Raw genomic sequence first — 17,727 nt, forward strand, 5'->3', positions numbered from 1 at the left:
AATAAGATGAGATTTAACAGATATCTAAGCTAAATTCCTAAGACAAAACGATTCCACCTAAGACACCTTTTTGTAACGACTAAATTTATATAGGACAAGACAAGGATTTAAAAGAACAACCAAATAAATAAAAGATAATGAAATCAATAAGATAAAAGATCAACAGGCATGTATACATACAGTGGCGGATCCAGAGACGATTCTTGGGGGGGGAAATTGAACTTATTCTTCGATTTGGGGTTCAAACTTACTGCGAGAGAAATACAGTACAAATTATAAAACAAAAATATTATTTGGTGAGAAGAGTGTTGTATTTTAATTTTTTTATTGCAGAGAATATTTTTCTAGCAAACAAGTAAAATTTTCAGGTTCTGTGGTTCCAAGGGGGGGGAAATTTCCCTAATTTCCCCCCCCGTGGATCCGCCACTGATACATATGTATGTGGGTGGCATGTTTTGTATCTGTATTTCAATTTGATTATTTTTTATGGTTTCCGTTCTGATAAACATAAATATTAGTAACAGTTTCCCGATCATTGTGTAGGATGAAATACGTACTCGGTTAAGAGAAGTCGAAGTTAAATGATAATTGTTAATGCCTGCAAGTTAAGAGACAAATTATGTATTACTTAGTTAAACGACAGCACACTGATCCCCCTTAAAGCCCGACTTTCGTTCGTTCTTAAGCAAAAATTCGAAACGAGGTATGTATGTATATGGTAATTTTAAAATGTAACAAACGCAGAGAATAGTGAACAAAAACTAATTTGTATGTAGTTAATAATGATAATAATAAAATACAAAATAGACAAAAATACGGAAAAACACAGAAAAAAAGAGGAAAACTAAGCAAAATAACCAAAATAAAGCAAAACGCAAAAAAACAAAATTGAGACTGTAAACGAAAGGCAACATAATGGAGCAGTTTAAGGCGAGACGATGTTGAACAGAAAAAAGGCTAAAACACGAAACTATACAACTCGTAACTCGAATAAATCACTGATGAATAGGCTACCAACATAAGTTCGTATAAGGTTTTTGTTCACACCAAAAATTGTACTCAAATTGCATTTTATTTTCGGTTTTGTCTTAGCCAATTCTGTACATTATGGATAGTAGATTTCTTTTTCCCCAGTTTTGTTTTAACTAAAACTCCAGTAAACTACTTAATATAAATTACCAAGTCAACAAATTAGACCGCAGGCTGCATGGTACATAAGAAAAAAACGAAAACGAAACCGAATCTAGATGATGAAGATTTAAGCGTTTGTTAGCCAAAAAGATAACTTTCGATGAATTTGAATTTTTTACCAACAGAAACTAAGGAAACTGGAATCTTAAACTGATACTGATACAGTTAGTTGTACGCACGTGCGACTGACCCAGAGACACATAGAAACCTCCTAAAACAAAACTGCATATACATATATAGGACTTACTTGTAAACCAGATTGTAACGATTTTAGGCATATAAGTGTTGCGACTTGGGTCTGTAAACGGGGAAACGGAAACGGAAACGGATACTTGAAGGGAAACTGGAGAGGAAGCTACGTTCTGTCACTTTCCAAGCTTTCATTTTGAAATAATTTCATAGACTTTTCTAAACGTACTTTTAGATCGAGATGTGGTGAGGGAATAAATAGGAGTTTAACATTAGCATTTGATGGCAGCTGGGGGGCGAAATGTGGTACAGTGCTTAAGAATTAAAACATTGACGTCAGGATTTAACTTAACTTAACTTACATACATAGATACAAGGACATCAACAAAGGAAAATATTGAGAGTAACAAGGAGAAAACTTGAAAATGAAATACATATAGCGTTGCAAGATTTTAGTTTACGGTAAACTTAAAGAAATTTTTTACAATGTATTTATACAGACCTAAATTTAAATTTTAAATTAATTCTTTAATGTAATACGAACACAGTGCCTAAGTAATATCAAAACAAAAATCGAAAAAATAAAAAGGAAATAAGGATTTAAACATACAAAACGAGAATAAGAGCCGCAAGTAAGGACATTGTTACTAATAATGCTAAAAACCTAATCGAACAACTTTTAAAACAACCGAAAGGCATTCGAGCGACAAAAATTCAAGCCAATAAACGAACATATGCATACAAAAATTTATAGTTATACATGTGTGCAAAAAAAAAAAGAAACAGGAAACACATACACACATACACACACTAACTATGAGAAGAAGAACAAGAGCAGGAAACGGAAGCTGAAAACTGATCAGAAGTTAATCTCCCAAAGAAAGAAATTCGCATAAATGTATAAATGTAACACAAACGAACATGAAACGCAAAAGCGCTAAGTAATAATTACCACACAAATAAATAATGCAACGTACCCCCTACATACGTCTCGTATCTCGCACTGGATTTACGTACAACCCACATATATCCTCCCATTTCCTCCCCCTATAACCTTAAAGGGCTATTCAATCAATAGATTTCATTTATTTGAACATGCCACGTACTCAAAATGACATCAAATTGAAACTTGTAACAACTCTTTATGTTTGCATATTGGATTGGTCTGTTAGAAAAACCCTAAACAAATGTTTGTAACCAAATTGTTTTACGTTAAATTCATTTGAGAAAACAAATACAAAAGGATTAAGCAACAATAAGTAAATTACAACAAATTAATTATACATTTTGAAATTATATTTAACGAACAAAATTAATGTAGTGTGTAAAAAAAAAACAAAGAAAACATGAAAGTAAAAGCAAGTTTTAAGCAAAACAAAATACTTTGAATATATACATAAATTGCAAGTAAATAGAATAAATGTCACTCACTCTTTTTATTTAAGTCTTGTACTGATCGAACATTCCTGGGATTTAAACGTAGATTCGGAATCGGAATGTCAGCTAAATTTGAATTTCAGTTAGGAAATAAATAGTTTATTTCCGGGAAAAGAAATATTACAATGTTGGAACTCGTGATTCTTTTCCTTCTGAGTTCCGTGACATTTTTCTTTGCCCATTTGGAGAGGCCAACCACTTTTTGGGGAAATTTCTATACAACATGTCCCATTCTAATGGGTCTACTATCCGCTGGATTGGTTTACATAAACGTTGGTTTTTCCGCTTGCAATAAGTATTAACTAATATCTACATGTCATTCTTTATAGAAATAGATAAAGGCTGCTCCTCTTGAGTAATAAGAAACCACACGTTCCGCTGAATTATTTGAAAAAGATGACTTTATTTCGGCTGAGTGTTCAAATAAAAATGTAGTAAACTATTTAAAAACAACAAATAATTATGATGGCTTGGCATGATTCAATATTGCAATTCAGGCGCCAATGAGAGCGAGGGTTATTCGAACGTCTACAGCTACGATTAGAATGAGTCCTATGAGATTGAAACCTATTAACCGATTGGTGACTACTTGGCTACGCGTCGTCTTGTGGTTGGTGTGGTGGGTGCTCCGCCGCTTGGCGGTTTGGGGATCTGAAATGGGTCACAAAAAGATATCAAAATCATATAGGGATCCAGTTAAAGTTGGTTATTCTTACAGAACGAATGGGTCGGGGTGTTAGGGAATTGGCAGGCGGCGGCTCGCGAGGTTGGGGTCCATCGGGATGACCCACTACGGTGACGGCCACGGGTCTGTGCTCAGTTCCAGCCCTTTCCATGCTCTCGCTGCGGGAGTTGGAGCCGGATCGCTTGAACATCCCAGAGAGCCGGCCGCGAAGATCCTTCTTGCTCGATCTCAAGTCGCTGGCCACGCTGATATCCGAGTCAGATCCTTGAATCTATTAAAATGTAAATATTACCATTCAAAATCTATGGTTTTCTTTGGTTAGGCAAAGTCTCACTGATATTTCACTCTCGGAATTGCGACTGCTTTTGGTCAGGCTGCGCAGCTTGCCCATGATGCCCTTCTTCTTCTTGCGAGGTCCTCGGGGTATGTCGCTCTGGGTGGACCCACCAGATAGACGCGAGTCCAGGCGAGAGTCCAAGCTGGAGTCCCTGACAAGACCACCCAGTTCGGAGTCTATGGATTGCATTGAGGACACACTGCCATCGTCCTGGCGCCAAATGTTCTGGAAGGAAAAGCAAGGTAGATTTTAAAAATATATATGTATTAGGTAATGTATAGTCCAACTCCAAAGTTCTTAAACGCCTAAAAATATGCAATATGATTCTTTTTAAGCTGCATAGTATTTTGGACCAAATAAATCAATAAAGTGTTCTTAAAGAAAATAGATTTACTTTAGTCTCTTAGAACATTTTTATAGGAATATATACAGGTTAATTACCATTCAAGTATAATTGAAAAAAAGAATGTATAGCCCAATTATAAAGTTCTTCAACGCCTAAAAATATGCAATATGATTCATTTTAAACTGCAGAGTATTTTGGACAATATGTACATTGTACATCATTGGAGTGTACCTAAAAAATATATTTACTTCTGTCTCTTATTATAACATTTCTATGCGAAAAAATTCTGTTGGTTCACCTATCAAATATAATGTTTAAAAAGAATTTTCAGGGGAACCTCCAAAAACAATTTCCGAATCTAAAAATTTAGAACGTAGTATCAACTATTAATCGTAGTATAAAATACCAATCCTCAAACATCAAATATTGACTTCCCATATGACATATCTTTTCCCAGCTCACCTGATCCCTTTGTATGGAGTGATCCAGCGAGAGGCTCTTCCGAATCAGACTTCCATTGTTGGACGAATTCCGGGACAATCGACCTCCGCCCCGCTGGGAACCCGCCGCACTTGCCACCGAACTGGTGCTGCCGTGCGGATCGTTCTCCTGCGAGGCAGCCCGGCGCAGATTGCTCCTCCTCATCCGGCTGCGCTCCTGCTCATCCTCGTTCACCCGCTGGAACTTGCGCAGCTCCTCCGAGGCCTCCGCCAATCTGGCCAGGACACTGGTGATCTGGGAACTGCTCAGCGTGGGCGATGGCGAGCGACTGCGGCGCACATTCGGTTGCTCCGGTCGCAAGTTCTTGTCATATCCGGAGCTGCTGCTGGATCGGGCCGATCCCCCGCTGCCAACCATCTTCAGGTCGGGGGCAATCTTCACCAGCTCGTCAACGGTCTGCAGAAGGGCACCCACCTTGCGATCTCCGCCATCTGCCTCCATACGTCGTTTGATCAGCTCTTTTTCATAGCGTTCACGCTGGAATTAAAACATTTGTTAAATATAAAAACATTTAATATGAATGTCAATGTAAATTCACAAATAATTAATAAATAAATGTGTTTATCTTAGTTGATTTTAACTTAAATATTATTAAATCGAATTCGTTAAAATATGAATAGTTTAAGCATTTTATGAGAACGCCAATGTACATATACCCGTTTATTTCAGATTACGAAGTTGTGTATGAGTATACAATGTATACTGTACATACATGTAATATTCGTTCAAAAGTATTTAAAAGATAAGAAAAGGCGGCTCTATAATCTGCGTAAATATATATATCCTCAAATTGTATTTTTTAGTAGAAGTAATATAGTCAAAGAAAACTTAAACTTTTTATGGATTTTACTATGTTTAAAGTTGATGGTCTACTATAGTGTGTTCCTTGTTATGTATTCGTTAGATATCATGCAGGCATTTCAATAACAATTAGAACTGCCCCAGTGGCCTAATGGACAAGGCATCGGCCTCCTAAGCCGGGGATTGTGGGTTCGAGTCCCATCTGGGGTAAATCGGTGTATATTTTTTTATCTCAGAAATGTTTTTTGTTATTACTTATGAACGAGTAAATATGTATGTATGTATGTATTTTGTGTTAGTCAAGAAGTAGTTTCATTTAACTCTGAAGTCAGGACTTTAAATTAATAATCAATTTTAAAGTTCTTATATATCAAAATAGTCCCCCCTAGCACTCACCTCGCGTCTTAACTTCTCGTTGGAGGTACGCAGCTTGGCATGAACATCCCGGAGCTCCAAGAGATCGCACTGCAGCTCGGCGATCTTCTTGCGGCCCTCCTCCATTTCCTCTTCGGTGGCCCGCTTAATCTGGTCCAGCTTCCGCTTGGACTCCAGTCGCTCCTTGTCGCGCTCCCGTTCCACCTCGAAGAGGGTCTGGCGCAGATCTCGGGCCAGAGTGGAGGTCTCCTGCAGCAGTCGCTGTTGATCCTCACGCTCCTTCTGCCAGGATAGCTCTAGCTTGGTCTTCATGCCCGGCAATTTGGTGCTACCCGATCCGATAACACGTTCCTCTTCGAACTCGTTGAGCTTCGATTGCATCTCGGATATCTTGATTTCGTTGGCACTGCGCTCGGAGACGAGTTCTGTTTTTATCTTGCTGGATTCCAGGCGTGACTCGACCAACTGATCCTCTAGATTGCCAATCTGGAATTAAAAAAAAATTATAACTTCGATTAATATCCTTTTAAAAGTTAAATCATTTGATGTGTTTAAATAAAGCTATAAAAAGGAATCTGAAGAATTCGCGGGTAGGGAGTCCGGCTACCATTTAGGCGCTTAATGAGTTGTTTTTAATTTCCTGGAGAATTCGAGGATTACCTGCTGTTCCAGGTAGGCAATCTTGCTCTTGTCATCATCATCGCTGCTATGCATGGAGCCACGACTCTGTCTTCCTGTATTGTTGGCCTTGAGATCGCCAATCTTCTTTTGGGCCACTTCCAGCATCTGCTTAAAGGCATCGCGATCCTTTTTGAAGCGTTCACATTGGCGCTGTTATAAAGGAATATATTTAAGATATATTAAAGAAATGCCTATTCATTCAGTATATCCTTTTTTTACCTGCATGGAGTTCAGTTCTCCGCTAAGGTTCTTCACTTGTTGCTCATAACGAAGTCTAACGGTAGCCACTTCGGATTTCATCTGCAGTTCAGTGCTCTGTAATCTGTATGGCGAAGGAAAAAAATGTTTATAGAGATTATAAATAAAATAATAATAAAATAAAAATAAATAAATAAATTATAAATAATTAATAAAATGAAAAAAAAAATCAGTTTAATTATAAAAAGTAAACTTAAAAGTGGTACGGCATAAAAAATAATGTTGAAACTACCAGCTTAAAATAATTGTTCCACTATTCTACGAAGACTAATAATGATAAAAAAATATAGATAGATAGTTCAATATCAACACAATATATTACCATGGAAAACAAAATAATAATAAGGAATATATATTATAATATATTATACATATAAAAATAATAATTATGATATATTGTTATTCTCTTAAATTTTCATAATAAAAGCTTTATGGATTCGTTGAGGATTGAGGTGAATGTAAAAAAATAAAACCAGCTATAACACCTTATGTATTTGTTTAGATTCATTTTTACTAATTTTTCGTGTTTTTTGAGATATGTAATTGATGATAAGATGATATTTTTTAAATGGGTACCCACTGTTCTTTGAGCTCCCTGATCTCTGCCTCGCGCCTGGCTCCGTGTCCATTAAGCGAGGACTGGGCCTGCTCGATCCGGTTGTAGTCGCTGAGCTTGCCGTTGAGATCGTCGTTATCCTTGCGCAGCTGGAAGACCAGGTCGATGTTCATCTCGTTCTCCCGACGCAGTCGTTCGTACTCGTGCTCCTTCTCGGCCAGCTTGTTCTTGAGGACCGTGCGCTCGTACTCGCCCCCATTGCCGTTCACGGCCTTGAGGGCCTTGGCCTGGAGATCGGCGATCTTCTTCTGAGCCTCACTCAATTTCCTGGCCATGTCGGTGCGCTCGATGCGGATGGTGTCCATTTCGGAGATCTTCTGCTTTTGGGCATTCAGTTCGGCCTGGAGAGTCTGTTTCTCGGTGGTGAGTTGGGCCCGCATCAGTATGGTTTCTTCGGAGAGCTTCTCCCAGTGGTTGTTGAGGTCCTCGTAGCGCTTTTGCTCGGAGCTCAACGAGGCCTGAACCTCCTCCACCTGATTCTTGAGGTCCTGCACCTGCTTGCTGTCCGATTTGCTGGCCTTGGCCTTCAGGTCCTTGATCTCCTTCTCCAAACTGGCCTTGCTCTTCTCGGCTGACTTCTTGGCACTCAGTAGATCGACATCCAGCTGGGTGATCTTGGCCTCCAGCTTCTCCTTTTCCTTGGACTGCTTCTCAATGTCCTTCTCCAGGCTGGACAGCTTCTCCTTCTCCTTCTTGCTTTGCGCTTCCCAGCTGGATTTGCTCGTCTCGCCCAGCTTCAGTTGAGCCTCCTGCTTCTTGACCTTCTCCTCCAAGTCCTTCAGCTTGGAGTTTAACTTCTTGGTGTCCTCATCACTGCGCTTTAGCTTCTGTTCGAGATCGCTGACCTTGCTGTTCGATCCGTTCAGGAGCTTCAATCGCTGGACATCACCTTCGGCCAGGGTCAGTTTCTGCTTGCATTTCCTCAGGTCCTCCTCGAGGGTTCCCTTAGCGGCTTGCAGAGCCTTGAGCTGATCGGTTCCACTGGAACTGAGCATGACCCGCATTTCGCTGATCTCGTCCTCCAGCTCCTCCACCCACTTCTTGAGGTGACTCTTGGGCGTCAGGTCGTTAACCCTTTTGGCGGTGCGTGCTGGCAACTTGGCCTCCGCCTCCAGTTGCATCCGCTTGAGACGGGCCGTCAGCTCATCCCTTTCTCGCTGGGCCACTGCCAGGGATTCCTTCATCTTCTGATCCACCTCTCCGGTCTTCTCACTCGCCTTTCGCAGGGCCAACAGACGTTTGTTCTCCTTGGCCAACTTATCGTTCTCGGTTTCCAAGGTGTCCAGCTTGCTGAGCTGATCCTTGAGCGAGTCCACCGCTTGCTCCTTCTCGGCAAGCGTCAGGCGTAGTTGGACCAACTCCTCGTTGAGGGTCTTCAGCTTCTTTTCAGCCGCACTGGATGATGTTCCGAAGCTGAGGAGCGAGGATTTGCTGCCATTGGAGGAGCTATCCTGCCTTAGTTTGGCTTGCAGTTCCCTCATATACTTCTTGGACTCGGCATTCTCCTTCTCCAGATCCTCCACCTTGAGTCGCAGGATGGAGGCCTCCTGTTCGTTTAGCTCCAAGAGAATTCTCAGCTCGGCGGGATCATCCTCGTCGGAAATTCCCTCATCGCGATCCGCATGAACCTCGGGTGCCAGGCGATGAGGATGTGGAGTGGGGCTCAACTTCCGACCTAAAGGAAAGTCAGAAAATAAGTTAATCAATTTGCAAATTCTTTAGCTAAATGTTAGTTGGTTAGTTACTAGCAGTTACAACTTAACCAGGGGTTGTTTTATTTAGTTACTGTTATTTAAATGAGCAGCCGCAAAAAATGGCAAATAACTGATTCGGTTTATTCATTAATAAGCGCATGAAAAGTCTAGTTAGTTGGTTAAGATAACATCCTCAGAATTTAAGTTATGAAGATATTAAAAATATATAGTTAAGTCACGCTAGTTTTAGAGTTTATGTGACCTTTGACTAAGTGAGTGATGGGTAAATTCCACGGTTGTCACTTAATATAACTCATCTGATTTTCATACAACAAAGAGAAGTGACAACCATGTTTGTAAAATTTAGATGAATTAAACTTGATTAAGTTAAGGTTAAGTACTTAGTAAAATTAAGGCTCTACTTGGTTGTATCATTTGGTTTTGGTTCGTACTTCGTGAGCGCGTTGCCATTTTTTTCAACTGCATCATCAAAGACTCATTTTCATCCTCGAAACGAGTCACCTTTTTCCTCATATGTTCAGCCTGAAACACAAAAACTTGATTTATTGCAACTGAATAAGGATGAGCAAGTCAGTTAGATAGATTGAATAAACCCATTCAGAGATCGTATTCGAGGATAAAAATAGTTTTGGAGAGCTCTAAAGAACGAAAAGAACATTAACTGGTTCTACAAATGGTAGCTACACAAGAAAAGGCATTGGATTGGATCGTATCGAAGGACTGATCCTCCTGGCTTAGGTTCTTGGTACCTGCTCCGCTCAGAAGGACATGTGAAATGGCGCTGGGAAAGAGCAGAGAACCCGATTGGCCCACTCTCGAGGACGATGATGGTGGAAAGAGTCCCACAAATGGAGACTGCATTATTTCCCTTTCGGTCGAAGCGTTTCTATCGATCGTTTCAAGATCTGTTTGGGTGTCAGCCTCACTGGAGGTCACCAAGTTCTCCACACTGGTAGATATATCTCTTTGGTTTGGGGTCACAGTTTGTGTGCCCCGGGGGAAAGCCAAGATTTCTGGTGGCATCTCAGTGGAAGTTTGAGTACCACAGCTGAATCTAACCCGCTTTCGCTCACGATCCCTGAGTCGCTGAAGCTTCGCGTGGAATGGTCAAATGATTAATCGAGTGGGGTTTTTGTGTGTTATGTGGGCATTACCTCCTCTTCGGCGAACTTAAGTTGGTCCTTCAAGTCGGTCTCCCGCTCAATGGAGTCCTGTAGTTCGCGCTGAAGGTGCTGAGGATCCTCCTGGGAACCGCCGCGCGTAAGGGACTCTCGGGTGATCTTGGCATCCGCCGATGTAGATTTGCCCAGGACACCCAGCATGGGTGCCTTCTTCTTGCCCGGATTGCGTAGCTCCTCGGCCTCTGCCTAGTTTTTGAGAATTTTATGTAATTATTTTTTTGAACACAGAAATTGTGATCACAGTTTGGACTTCAAATTCGAAAAGTACCAAAGAAAGCAGTCAAGTTCCCCTGGGATTCTTCTGAGTTAATTCACGTATGTATAATATAGTGACTGAAGTATTTGGTGTACAATTTATAAGGAAAAAATCTCTTAAGTCAATATAAGTTTCTGGTCTACAACATTCTTATAGGTAAAGACATACGAGAATTACAACATTTTTATTGTTTTTTTCAATATATTCAATACCAAAATGAGGGCTCCAAAATATAAAAAACATTTGGTATTTTGCAATAACTTTCAAAAATACAATATGGGCTTTTTCCGACTTCAATATTTTTAAAATTTTGTTAAAACCTATTTTTTATATTCTGATTCGGAATTATCTTACCTCTTATAATCATAAAGACGTGATAAGGAAATTTCTATCGACCCCTAAGATAAGGCAATTTACACTTGGAATTTTAATATCACAAGATTTTGAAATCCAAACCCTAATATATTAAACAGTGCTTTTGTCGAACCCTTTAACTTGACCTACCTGCAACTTCCTGGTGAGCTCATTGGAGAATCGCAGCTCCTCTTCCAGTTTCTTGACCTTGTTACACAGCTCGGCATTGAAGGAGCTCTGCCGTTCCTGCTCCAAAGTCTCGATCTTGCGATCGCTCTTCTTCAACTTGAAGCTGAGGATGCGACAGTTCTTGGTGGCCTTCTCGAGATCCTTCTGCAGACTGGTCTTGGCTTTGACCTCGTCGTCGCGGAACGTGTCCTGCACCTCGTCCATCTCGGCCTGCAGATTAAGTATCTCCTTCTTGGCGCTCTGGTTCTCCTCCATCAGCTCCTCGCAGATCTGCTCGGCGGCCTGCAGCTTGCGGCGAAGCTCGGATTCGCTGCCCTTGTTCTCCAGCTCCTTCATCCGCAGGTTGAGCCTTCGCTTGTCCTCGGTCACGCGGTCCAGCTGCTCCTTCATCTCGTTCAGCTTCTGCTGGAGATTCAGTGCCTCCGAGGCGGCAGTGCGATTGGAGGAGGTGTCCATGGAGGCCAGTCGTCGCAGAAGAATATCACTCTTTTCCCGCTCTGCCTTCTCGGCCCGTGACTTCATGGTCTCCAGATCCTGTCGCAGTGTCTTCATCTGCTCCTGCATGGCCAGGGAGTCCGCTGTCTTGGAGGAAGTGCTAATGCTGTTGGATTGGGATGACGATGCAGCGGGAACGGTTTGTCTTTTGATTTCTTTGCTAACTGTCACTGCATCCGCCTCCTTGCGACGCACTGAACTGGAGCTCGTCGAGGAACTGGACGATGAGGAGGTGGCCTTCATCTCGCTGCTCACGGAACTGGAAGTGGAGGTTTTCAGGGAGGTGGTGCCACTGCTGCTGGACGACGTCGTGGTGGTGGCCACCGCCACTTTCTTGGGCGGCAGGGCAGCTCGCTTCAGCTCGGCCTGGGGCAATTGGTTTAAGGAACTTCCCGACTTGCTGCGCTCTGGACGATCAGGAACCACTGGAGGTGCTGGGGCAGCTGTGGACTCGCTTTCTCTAAGAGATGGGTGAAAAATATAATCAGTATTTATTGGATTAGGTATCCTTAACACTCACTCTTCCCTTCGCGGAACTGAGCGCTCCCGACTGTTCTCACGGGAGTTCAGACTGCGCTGCTTCTTGAGAAGATTCATTTTGCGAACACGCTCCGCTAAACTGTCTGTCGATAGGATGACTAACTCATCTGGAATACTTGAAGTTTTACTGGGTGAGGAGGTGACACGGGATGGCGTTGTTAGAGCATGTTCCACCTACAAAGGATATTAAATAATAAATACACTATTGAAAAATATACTTGTATGTAACCATGATTGGAGAGAATAGGAAGAGTATTAGCTATATTGGTTAAAATAAGAGCTTAGACTGATTTAATCTTTCGACAATGTTTTTCCTATGAAAGCATTTTCTCGTCTAAACGGTAAGATATTTTATCTTGATCATGTTATAATAAAACTTCAAGTGATGGGTTCAAAATGGTCTAAGACCGACTTAGTAAATTTGTCATATTTTACAGGATTTCACAATGCCAGCTTTCACTAAATTATAGGACAGTGGTCGTCAGCAGAAAAAGTGTGAGTATCCCATGGGGTTCTCCTTTTCACTGCCGCCGCTCAGCCGACACACACCACCGTTATGTTTCTACCCTGCTTCTGCTGGTGACCACTGCCTTTTATGTAAACGATAAATTACTTTTATTATCTACTTAAAATACATCGAACCGTTAGAAACCGTAGTTTGGGTAGTAGTTCCTTTTAAAAGTATCCATATCTTACCTCCTTGATGTCCAAGGCGGTAGTGTGGCGTCGTGGCGGCACCGGCAGCTTCACCGTGACAGCCACATTGTGATCCTCGGCGACGGTTGCTCGACTGGTGGACGCGGGAGCCTGCGGGCGACGGCCGACATCGTCCGGCTCGTCGATATCCGGCGTGGAGGCCCACGACTGCGGACGCTTCCTCAGCTCTACATTGAAGTGGACAACTGGGTTCAGTAAGGGCGTCAGGTGTCGTGCATGCAGGTGCAAGTTGCGTTTTGCAGGTTGCAAGTTGCAATTAGCGTTTGATTGCGCTCGCAGGTGGCGAGAGTGAGACAAACAGATGCCACAGAACGAGCGATAGAGAGAGAGACAGCGGGAGCACAGTACAGTTCACGCGTTGCATGGTAGTATTATAGTTAGCATTAACGGTTCATTGAATGCAGAGATTAGTGTTGAGAAAACAAGAGATAGACAGAGACAGACAGAGATGGCACAGTTGGTGTTGATTTTTTGTGCAAGCGCAGAGTGAGAGTGAGAGAGATAAGTAGACAAACACATTGATTAAGATTCGTAACATACTTTTAGCAACTTAAGAACTACATAAATGGTTTTAGAACGATTTCTCAATCTTGAAATCTTAAAATTAGAAAATTTGATTAGGTTAAGATAAAATATGCCAATCTAACATTCCATTTCATTGGAGTTAAACTTAGTTTTCTCTTTATTCTTATAACACAATGGATATGATTGGGAAATCGTTACAAAAATTGGTAATACATACATATGTATATTAATAATAACCTTTGAATTTAGTGATTAATTAAACCCAAAAAAATTGGTACTGTTACACAAAAAATATGTCTACATTAAAAATTAAACCATCAACTTAACATAAATAACTATTACATAGATTAAGCTTCTAATAAATGCAGATCAATGGGAGTAACAGTCTTATGTTGATTTTTTTATGAGAACACACTCAAGTCATACAGAAGAGTTAAGGAAGCTTCTAGCTTTCTTTAACATAAAACAAAAAAATCAATAACTCTGGCAAGTGATGATCTACATTTTAAATGGTGTACTACTTTATTCTCAATGGTTATGAGCTTTATAATACCTATATCATTGCCGTTGGTTGAGTTTGCACTGGTTAGGTTCTGAGTTGAAGTCCACGTCCTCGAAGTGGGTCTGTAGAAAAAGTTTAACTTTTGTTCTGGTTGGTTAGTTAAATACTTGCAGGACTCACCGCGAATTCTGGGCATCGGAGAGATTGGGCGAGGAGGCAGCCACCTCCTCGCCAGCTCTTCGGGCTCCATGCTCCTTGTAATCCCGGAAGCAGCGCTTACATCGCGTGGGATACCGAGTCTGGGGGTGAAAGCCGAGGGGGCAGAGCTGATCGCCTTTCAGCGATGGGTACAGATGATGCATCTGTTCTCGAACAACTTATCGGCTTTTCTTTTCCTGTAACCGGAAATTTAAAAATAATATATTATGACTCATTGTTGCAGAATCGCTAAATTGAAAAGCTTATTTTAAACATACATATGTATTTATTGTAATGCTTTTGTAGGAACGATCTAACAAATATATTATTTTTTCTTAAACTCTCCAAAAGCCCCGACCCCCGAATATTTTCAAAATTTTAGGATGTTTTTTAAGTATATTTTTCCATTATTTGCTTAATGATAACATGTATCAAAAAAGATTTTAAGCGATAGTAGAAAAACTAATTGAAATAATAATTTTGTCGTAAGTGACTTTCTTTATAAAAACAAATAACGCTTTCATACTCATATAATGTAAATTAAAAGTATTATTGGGTAGATTGAATTGCATGTTAGATCTCAATTGTAAGCACACGCTTCTTAAGCAATATTTAAATATTTAAACTTTTAATACGTACATTTGTATATCTAAATGTTGTAAAAAATTTAAAAAAACAAGGTCTGTTTCTTTTCTAGATTTACTTTGGCATCTTTCTATGTATTGTTCGCACGATCAACATTCCCAATTTACTGTGCTAAACAGTGGAATTTTTGGCAGTGATCCAAGTTAACAAAAGAATTTCGTACACGTACATCAAATAGTAGAACATTTATTTGTTATCATTCACTTGGCCATTGAATCTAAATTGCATAGCTGGCTGGTTCGACAGATAGTGTCAACGGGTCTTGTATTTTTGTATACATATGTATGTACATGTAAAAGCAGATGTAGATCAATGCCATTGATTTGGTTATTAACTATTAGCAATAAAGAACTTAGATATTCTCTTCAAGCATTTGTCTTGATAAGCTTTTGAAAACGTTTTAAAGCTATTACATTCCCAAGAATATTACATTAATTTACTTTCAAGTGAACATATTCCTACTATTAAAAATACATGGTATGAACTACATCACATTATTATTTTTTTTATATTTGGTCGATAAATTTTTCAAAAAACTAACATTATTTAGAATAATTCTTATTGCAAACGACATATTAATATTTAAAAGTAAAAGCCTTTGTCCCCTTCTTCGTATCCATGAAAACATAAATCGGTCCCTGGGGATCGAATTCTTTGGGTAATAAAGTCTGAATGATCGCAAATTTTAAATCTAATCACGTAATAAAAATAAAACATTTTCAACATGCTTCGTTAATACTTTTTTGTATACCATAATCAATATAAAGAATTGGACTCTTTAAAACTTTCTCCAACAAAATTTGAAAAAAATAGCTACTGATTCTAAAGAGATGGTTGTTCGGACCTGAAATCTTTCTACCGCGTACCAGTTTTAAGAAAGTTTGGATCACAAACAACGCACAAGTATTCATACGTAGCTCCGAGATAGAGCCTTACGGATACTTCGAACTTTCTTACTCAATAAAATATAAAATTGTTCTATTTGAGAGATCTGTTTAATAATTTAAATTGAGTTGTGCTTATTTTTTAAGGACTGATCTGTTCTAAAGTGAATAACCTAAAGTTCTAAACACAAGAAATATAAATTTTCATTAACAACTAAAAAACTAAACTAAAATACTTATATTTGTACAACAATTGTTTAAACACGATTCGATCAAGTTTTTTTAATAATCTATTACTTTTCTAACAACTTAAAAATTGTTCTGTTAAGTTAACCTCAAAACTTATCGAAACGTTTTGTCCATACTTGTAATTTCAAGCAATGCACTATTTACCAACAGTAAACAACCGGATAGAGAAATGGTAAATATAAACAATAACAAATATGTATCCGTCTATTGTATATTTTTAGAGCGATCGATGGATGAAGAGAACCAAACAAACTGGCACAGGTGGATGTTGCGCAGGCGAATTCATTCCGATTGCGCATGTTTTTTGGCAAAATTAAAATCTTGGACGTAAGAGCGAGCTGAAGAGAAAGTCAAGGAGCTTTCACCACTCCTTTCTCTTAGCTCTCTCTCTGGTTTTTGATCGCTGCAAATCCCTAGTGCGTTTATAAATAATTATCACCGTTTTAACCTATTTTCATCCGAAGCGTTCTGTTTTCCAACGACGGCGGTACTTGCAAAATGTGTGACTTAATTTAGAACGCAGTCGACTCACACGAAATACTTCCGCATTTAGAATAATTTGCGGCTGGACGACGGGGAATGGGGCCAGCCTCTTGGATGTGGATGCGAATTTGGATGGTGTGGATCTTTCAGCTGGGTTGCGTAACCGCCGGGATTCTGTGCGTATTGCTTTGTTTTATTCAACGGCATTTACCTGCCGATTACACCATAGATATAGGTTTCATAGGATCGAATCCCCAATTTCAAATCTCAGTCCCAATCCTTTTGTTCACTTTCGAACACACAATGAACTATTGCCTCGCTGGCGATTTGTTTGATTTAATTTTGGAATATTCACTTTATACAAAACATTTACGGCCACAGAAATTAGCTGTGTTTTATAAATAGCATAGTTTTCTTCTTGCTGAATGGCAGCGCACCACCACCCATAAATCTTCCCAAGCGATTTCAAATGCAAGACTTCTTGGAAATATCGTTAGATATTACAACATATTTGTTTATATCATTTTCAATACGATCCGTGCATTGCAACCTTTCCAAAATCGATTTTTCACTTGAATCACTTGCACGCACACATATCCGCACATATGTATATATACATTTATATAGCTTTAATATAACCATCGATCGCCCGAGCACTCGAAATACTTATATAGATAGCTGCCATGCGAACCGGGCGCTGTTCCTTGGCACTGTTTTGGGTTGCGGACGCGTTGGAAATCGACGAGAAACTAAATTTAAATTATTTCTGAAAGCTTAAACTACCAGACGTTCGAGGTAAAGTATTTTCCTGAAGAGAAACGATTTCGATTTCGGCAGAGAGAACCAGTGAGATCTATTCGAAAATGTTCGAAAACCATTTTAAAATCTCGACGCTCATACCGGCTTTCAAATATTCAAGTCATGAATCCTTAAAGGATATTTTTGAATGCATTATATACCAAAATTACAAATATATTCGACTTGAAAAACTACTGTTCAAATGTTTTTTTTAATAATACAGGCAATTCAGATATATAAAAACGTAATTAATATTACTAGAATTCAGTTAATGTATTAACTTCTGTAATTAAACTTTCTATAAATTTAAAACTCGATTGTCTGAAGAAAATGTAAGAAATTATTATGACTATTCAGCGCTTATGAAAAGTTGTCATTTTTATTGATTATTGTAGTCATACTTAAGTAGAAGTTTATCGAGTTCTGATTGGCCTTCCTCCTCGTAGAGCTCTGAGTCATACCCAATGAATTATTTAACCACTTCCCTTTCTTATTCATATTGAATTGATTGGCTTATAAATGCTGATACTGCTTTAATAAACATAATCTTTGTATATAAAAGAGAGCGTATTCTAGCCT

The 17,727-nt window shown here is 39.5% G+C and overlaps 2 protein-coding genes and 1 non-coding gene across 9 annotated transcripts; 2 read left to right on the plus strand and 1 right to left on the minus strand.

Moving 5' to 3' along the window:
• The first annotated feature begins 344 nt into the window (after positions 1 to 344).
• Positions 345 to 3,271, plus strand: LOC119545937. 2 transcript variants are annotated; one of them, XM_037851878.1, is made up of 2 exons: positions 345 to 3,089; positions 3,147 to 3,271. In XM_037851878.1, the coding sequence occupies exons 1-2, from the start codon at positions 2,943 to 2,945 to the stop codon at positions 3,150 to 3,152; spliced, it is 153 nt and encodes a 50-aa protein (XP_037707806.1). In that variant the 5' UTR covers positions 345 to 2,942; the 3' UTR covers positions 3,153 to 3,271. The 2 variants fall into 2 exon arrangements, with proteins under 2 accessions (XP_037707806.1, XP_037707805.1); XM_037851877.1 differs by having other exon boundaries at positions 3,153 to 3,233.
• Positions 3,201 to 17,085, minus strand: LOC119545933 (myosin-2 heavy chain). 6 transcript variants are annotated; one of them, XM_037851871.1, is made up of 16 exons: positions 16,400 to 17,085; positions 14,072 to 14,286; positions 13,943 to 14,013; positions 12,844 to 13,031; positions 12,128 to 12,321; positions 11,074 to 12,067; positions 10,287 to 10,499; positions 9,564 to 9,654; positions 7,382 to 9,092; positions 6,763 to 6,865; positions 6,523 to 6,693; positions 5,884 to 6,348; positions 4,648 to 5,163; positions 3,837 to 4,064; positions 3,534 to 3,773; positions 3,201 to 3,468 (listed from the first exon to the last, which is right to left on the minus strand). In XM_037851871.1, the coding sequence occupies exons 2-16, from the start codon at positions 14,251 to 14,253 to the stop codon at positions 3,403 to 3,405; spliced, it is 5,433 nt and encodes a 1,810-aa protein (XP_037707799.1). In that variant the 5' UTR covers positions 14,254 to 14,286; positions 16,400 to 17,085; the 3' UTR covers positions 3,201 to 3,402. The 6 variants fall into 6 exon arrangements, with proteins under 6 accessions (XP_037707799.1, XP_037707797.1, XP_037707798.1 ...); XM_037851869.1 differs by lacking the exon at positions 9,564 to 9,654 and adding an exon at positions 9,882 to 10,224; XM_037851870.1 differs by having other exon boundaries at positions 12,844 to 13,049.
• Positions 5,625 to 5,697, plus strand: Trnar-ccu. The gene has a single exon. It is a non-coding gene; the product is annotated as a tRNA-Arg (tRNA).
• Positions 17,086 to 17,727: the final 642 nt, after the last annotated feature.

Source organism: Drosophila subpulchrella, chromosome 2L (genome assembly GCF_014743375.2).
Source record: "Drosophila subpulchrella strain 33 F10 #4 breed RU33 chromosome 2L, RU_Dsub_v1.1 Primary Assembly, whole genome shotgun sequence".
Classification (NCBI taxonomy): domain Eukaryota; kingdom Metazoa; phylum Arthropoda; class Insecta; order Diptera; family Drosophilidae; genus Drosophila; species Drosophila subpulchrella.

Excerpts from the sequence above, each read along its gene's own strand:
- LOC119545937 (XM_037851877.1), top strand. The coding sequence starts at position 2,943 with ATGTTGGAACTCGTGATTCTTTTCCTTCTGAGTTCCGTGACATTTTTC. Across the intron at positions 3,090-3,152 it reads CTGGATTGGTTTACATAAAC|ATAAAGGCTGCTCCTCTTGA; the intron begins GTTGGTTTTTCC and ends TTATAGAAATAG.
- LOC119545933 (XM_037851866.1), bottom strand. The coding sequence starts at position 14,253 with ATGCATCATCTGTACCCATCGCTGAAAGGCGATCAGCTCTGCCCCCTC. Across the intron at positions 6,694-6,762 it reads GAGAACTGAACTCCATGCAG|CGCCAATGTGAACGCTTCAA; the intron begins GTAAAAAAAGGA and ends CCTTTATAACAG. Across the intron at positions 5,164-5,883 it reads ACGAGAAGTTAAGACGCGAG|CGTGAACGCTATGAAAAAGA; the intron begins GTGAGTGCTAGG and ends TTTTAATTCCAG.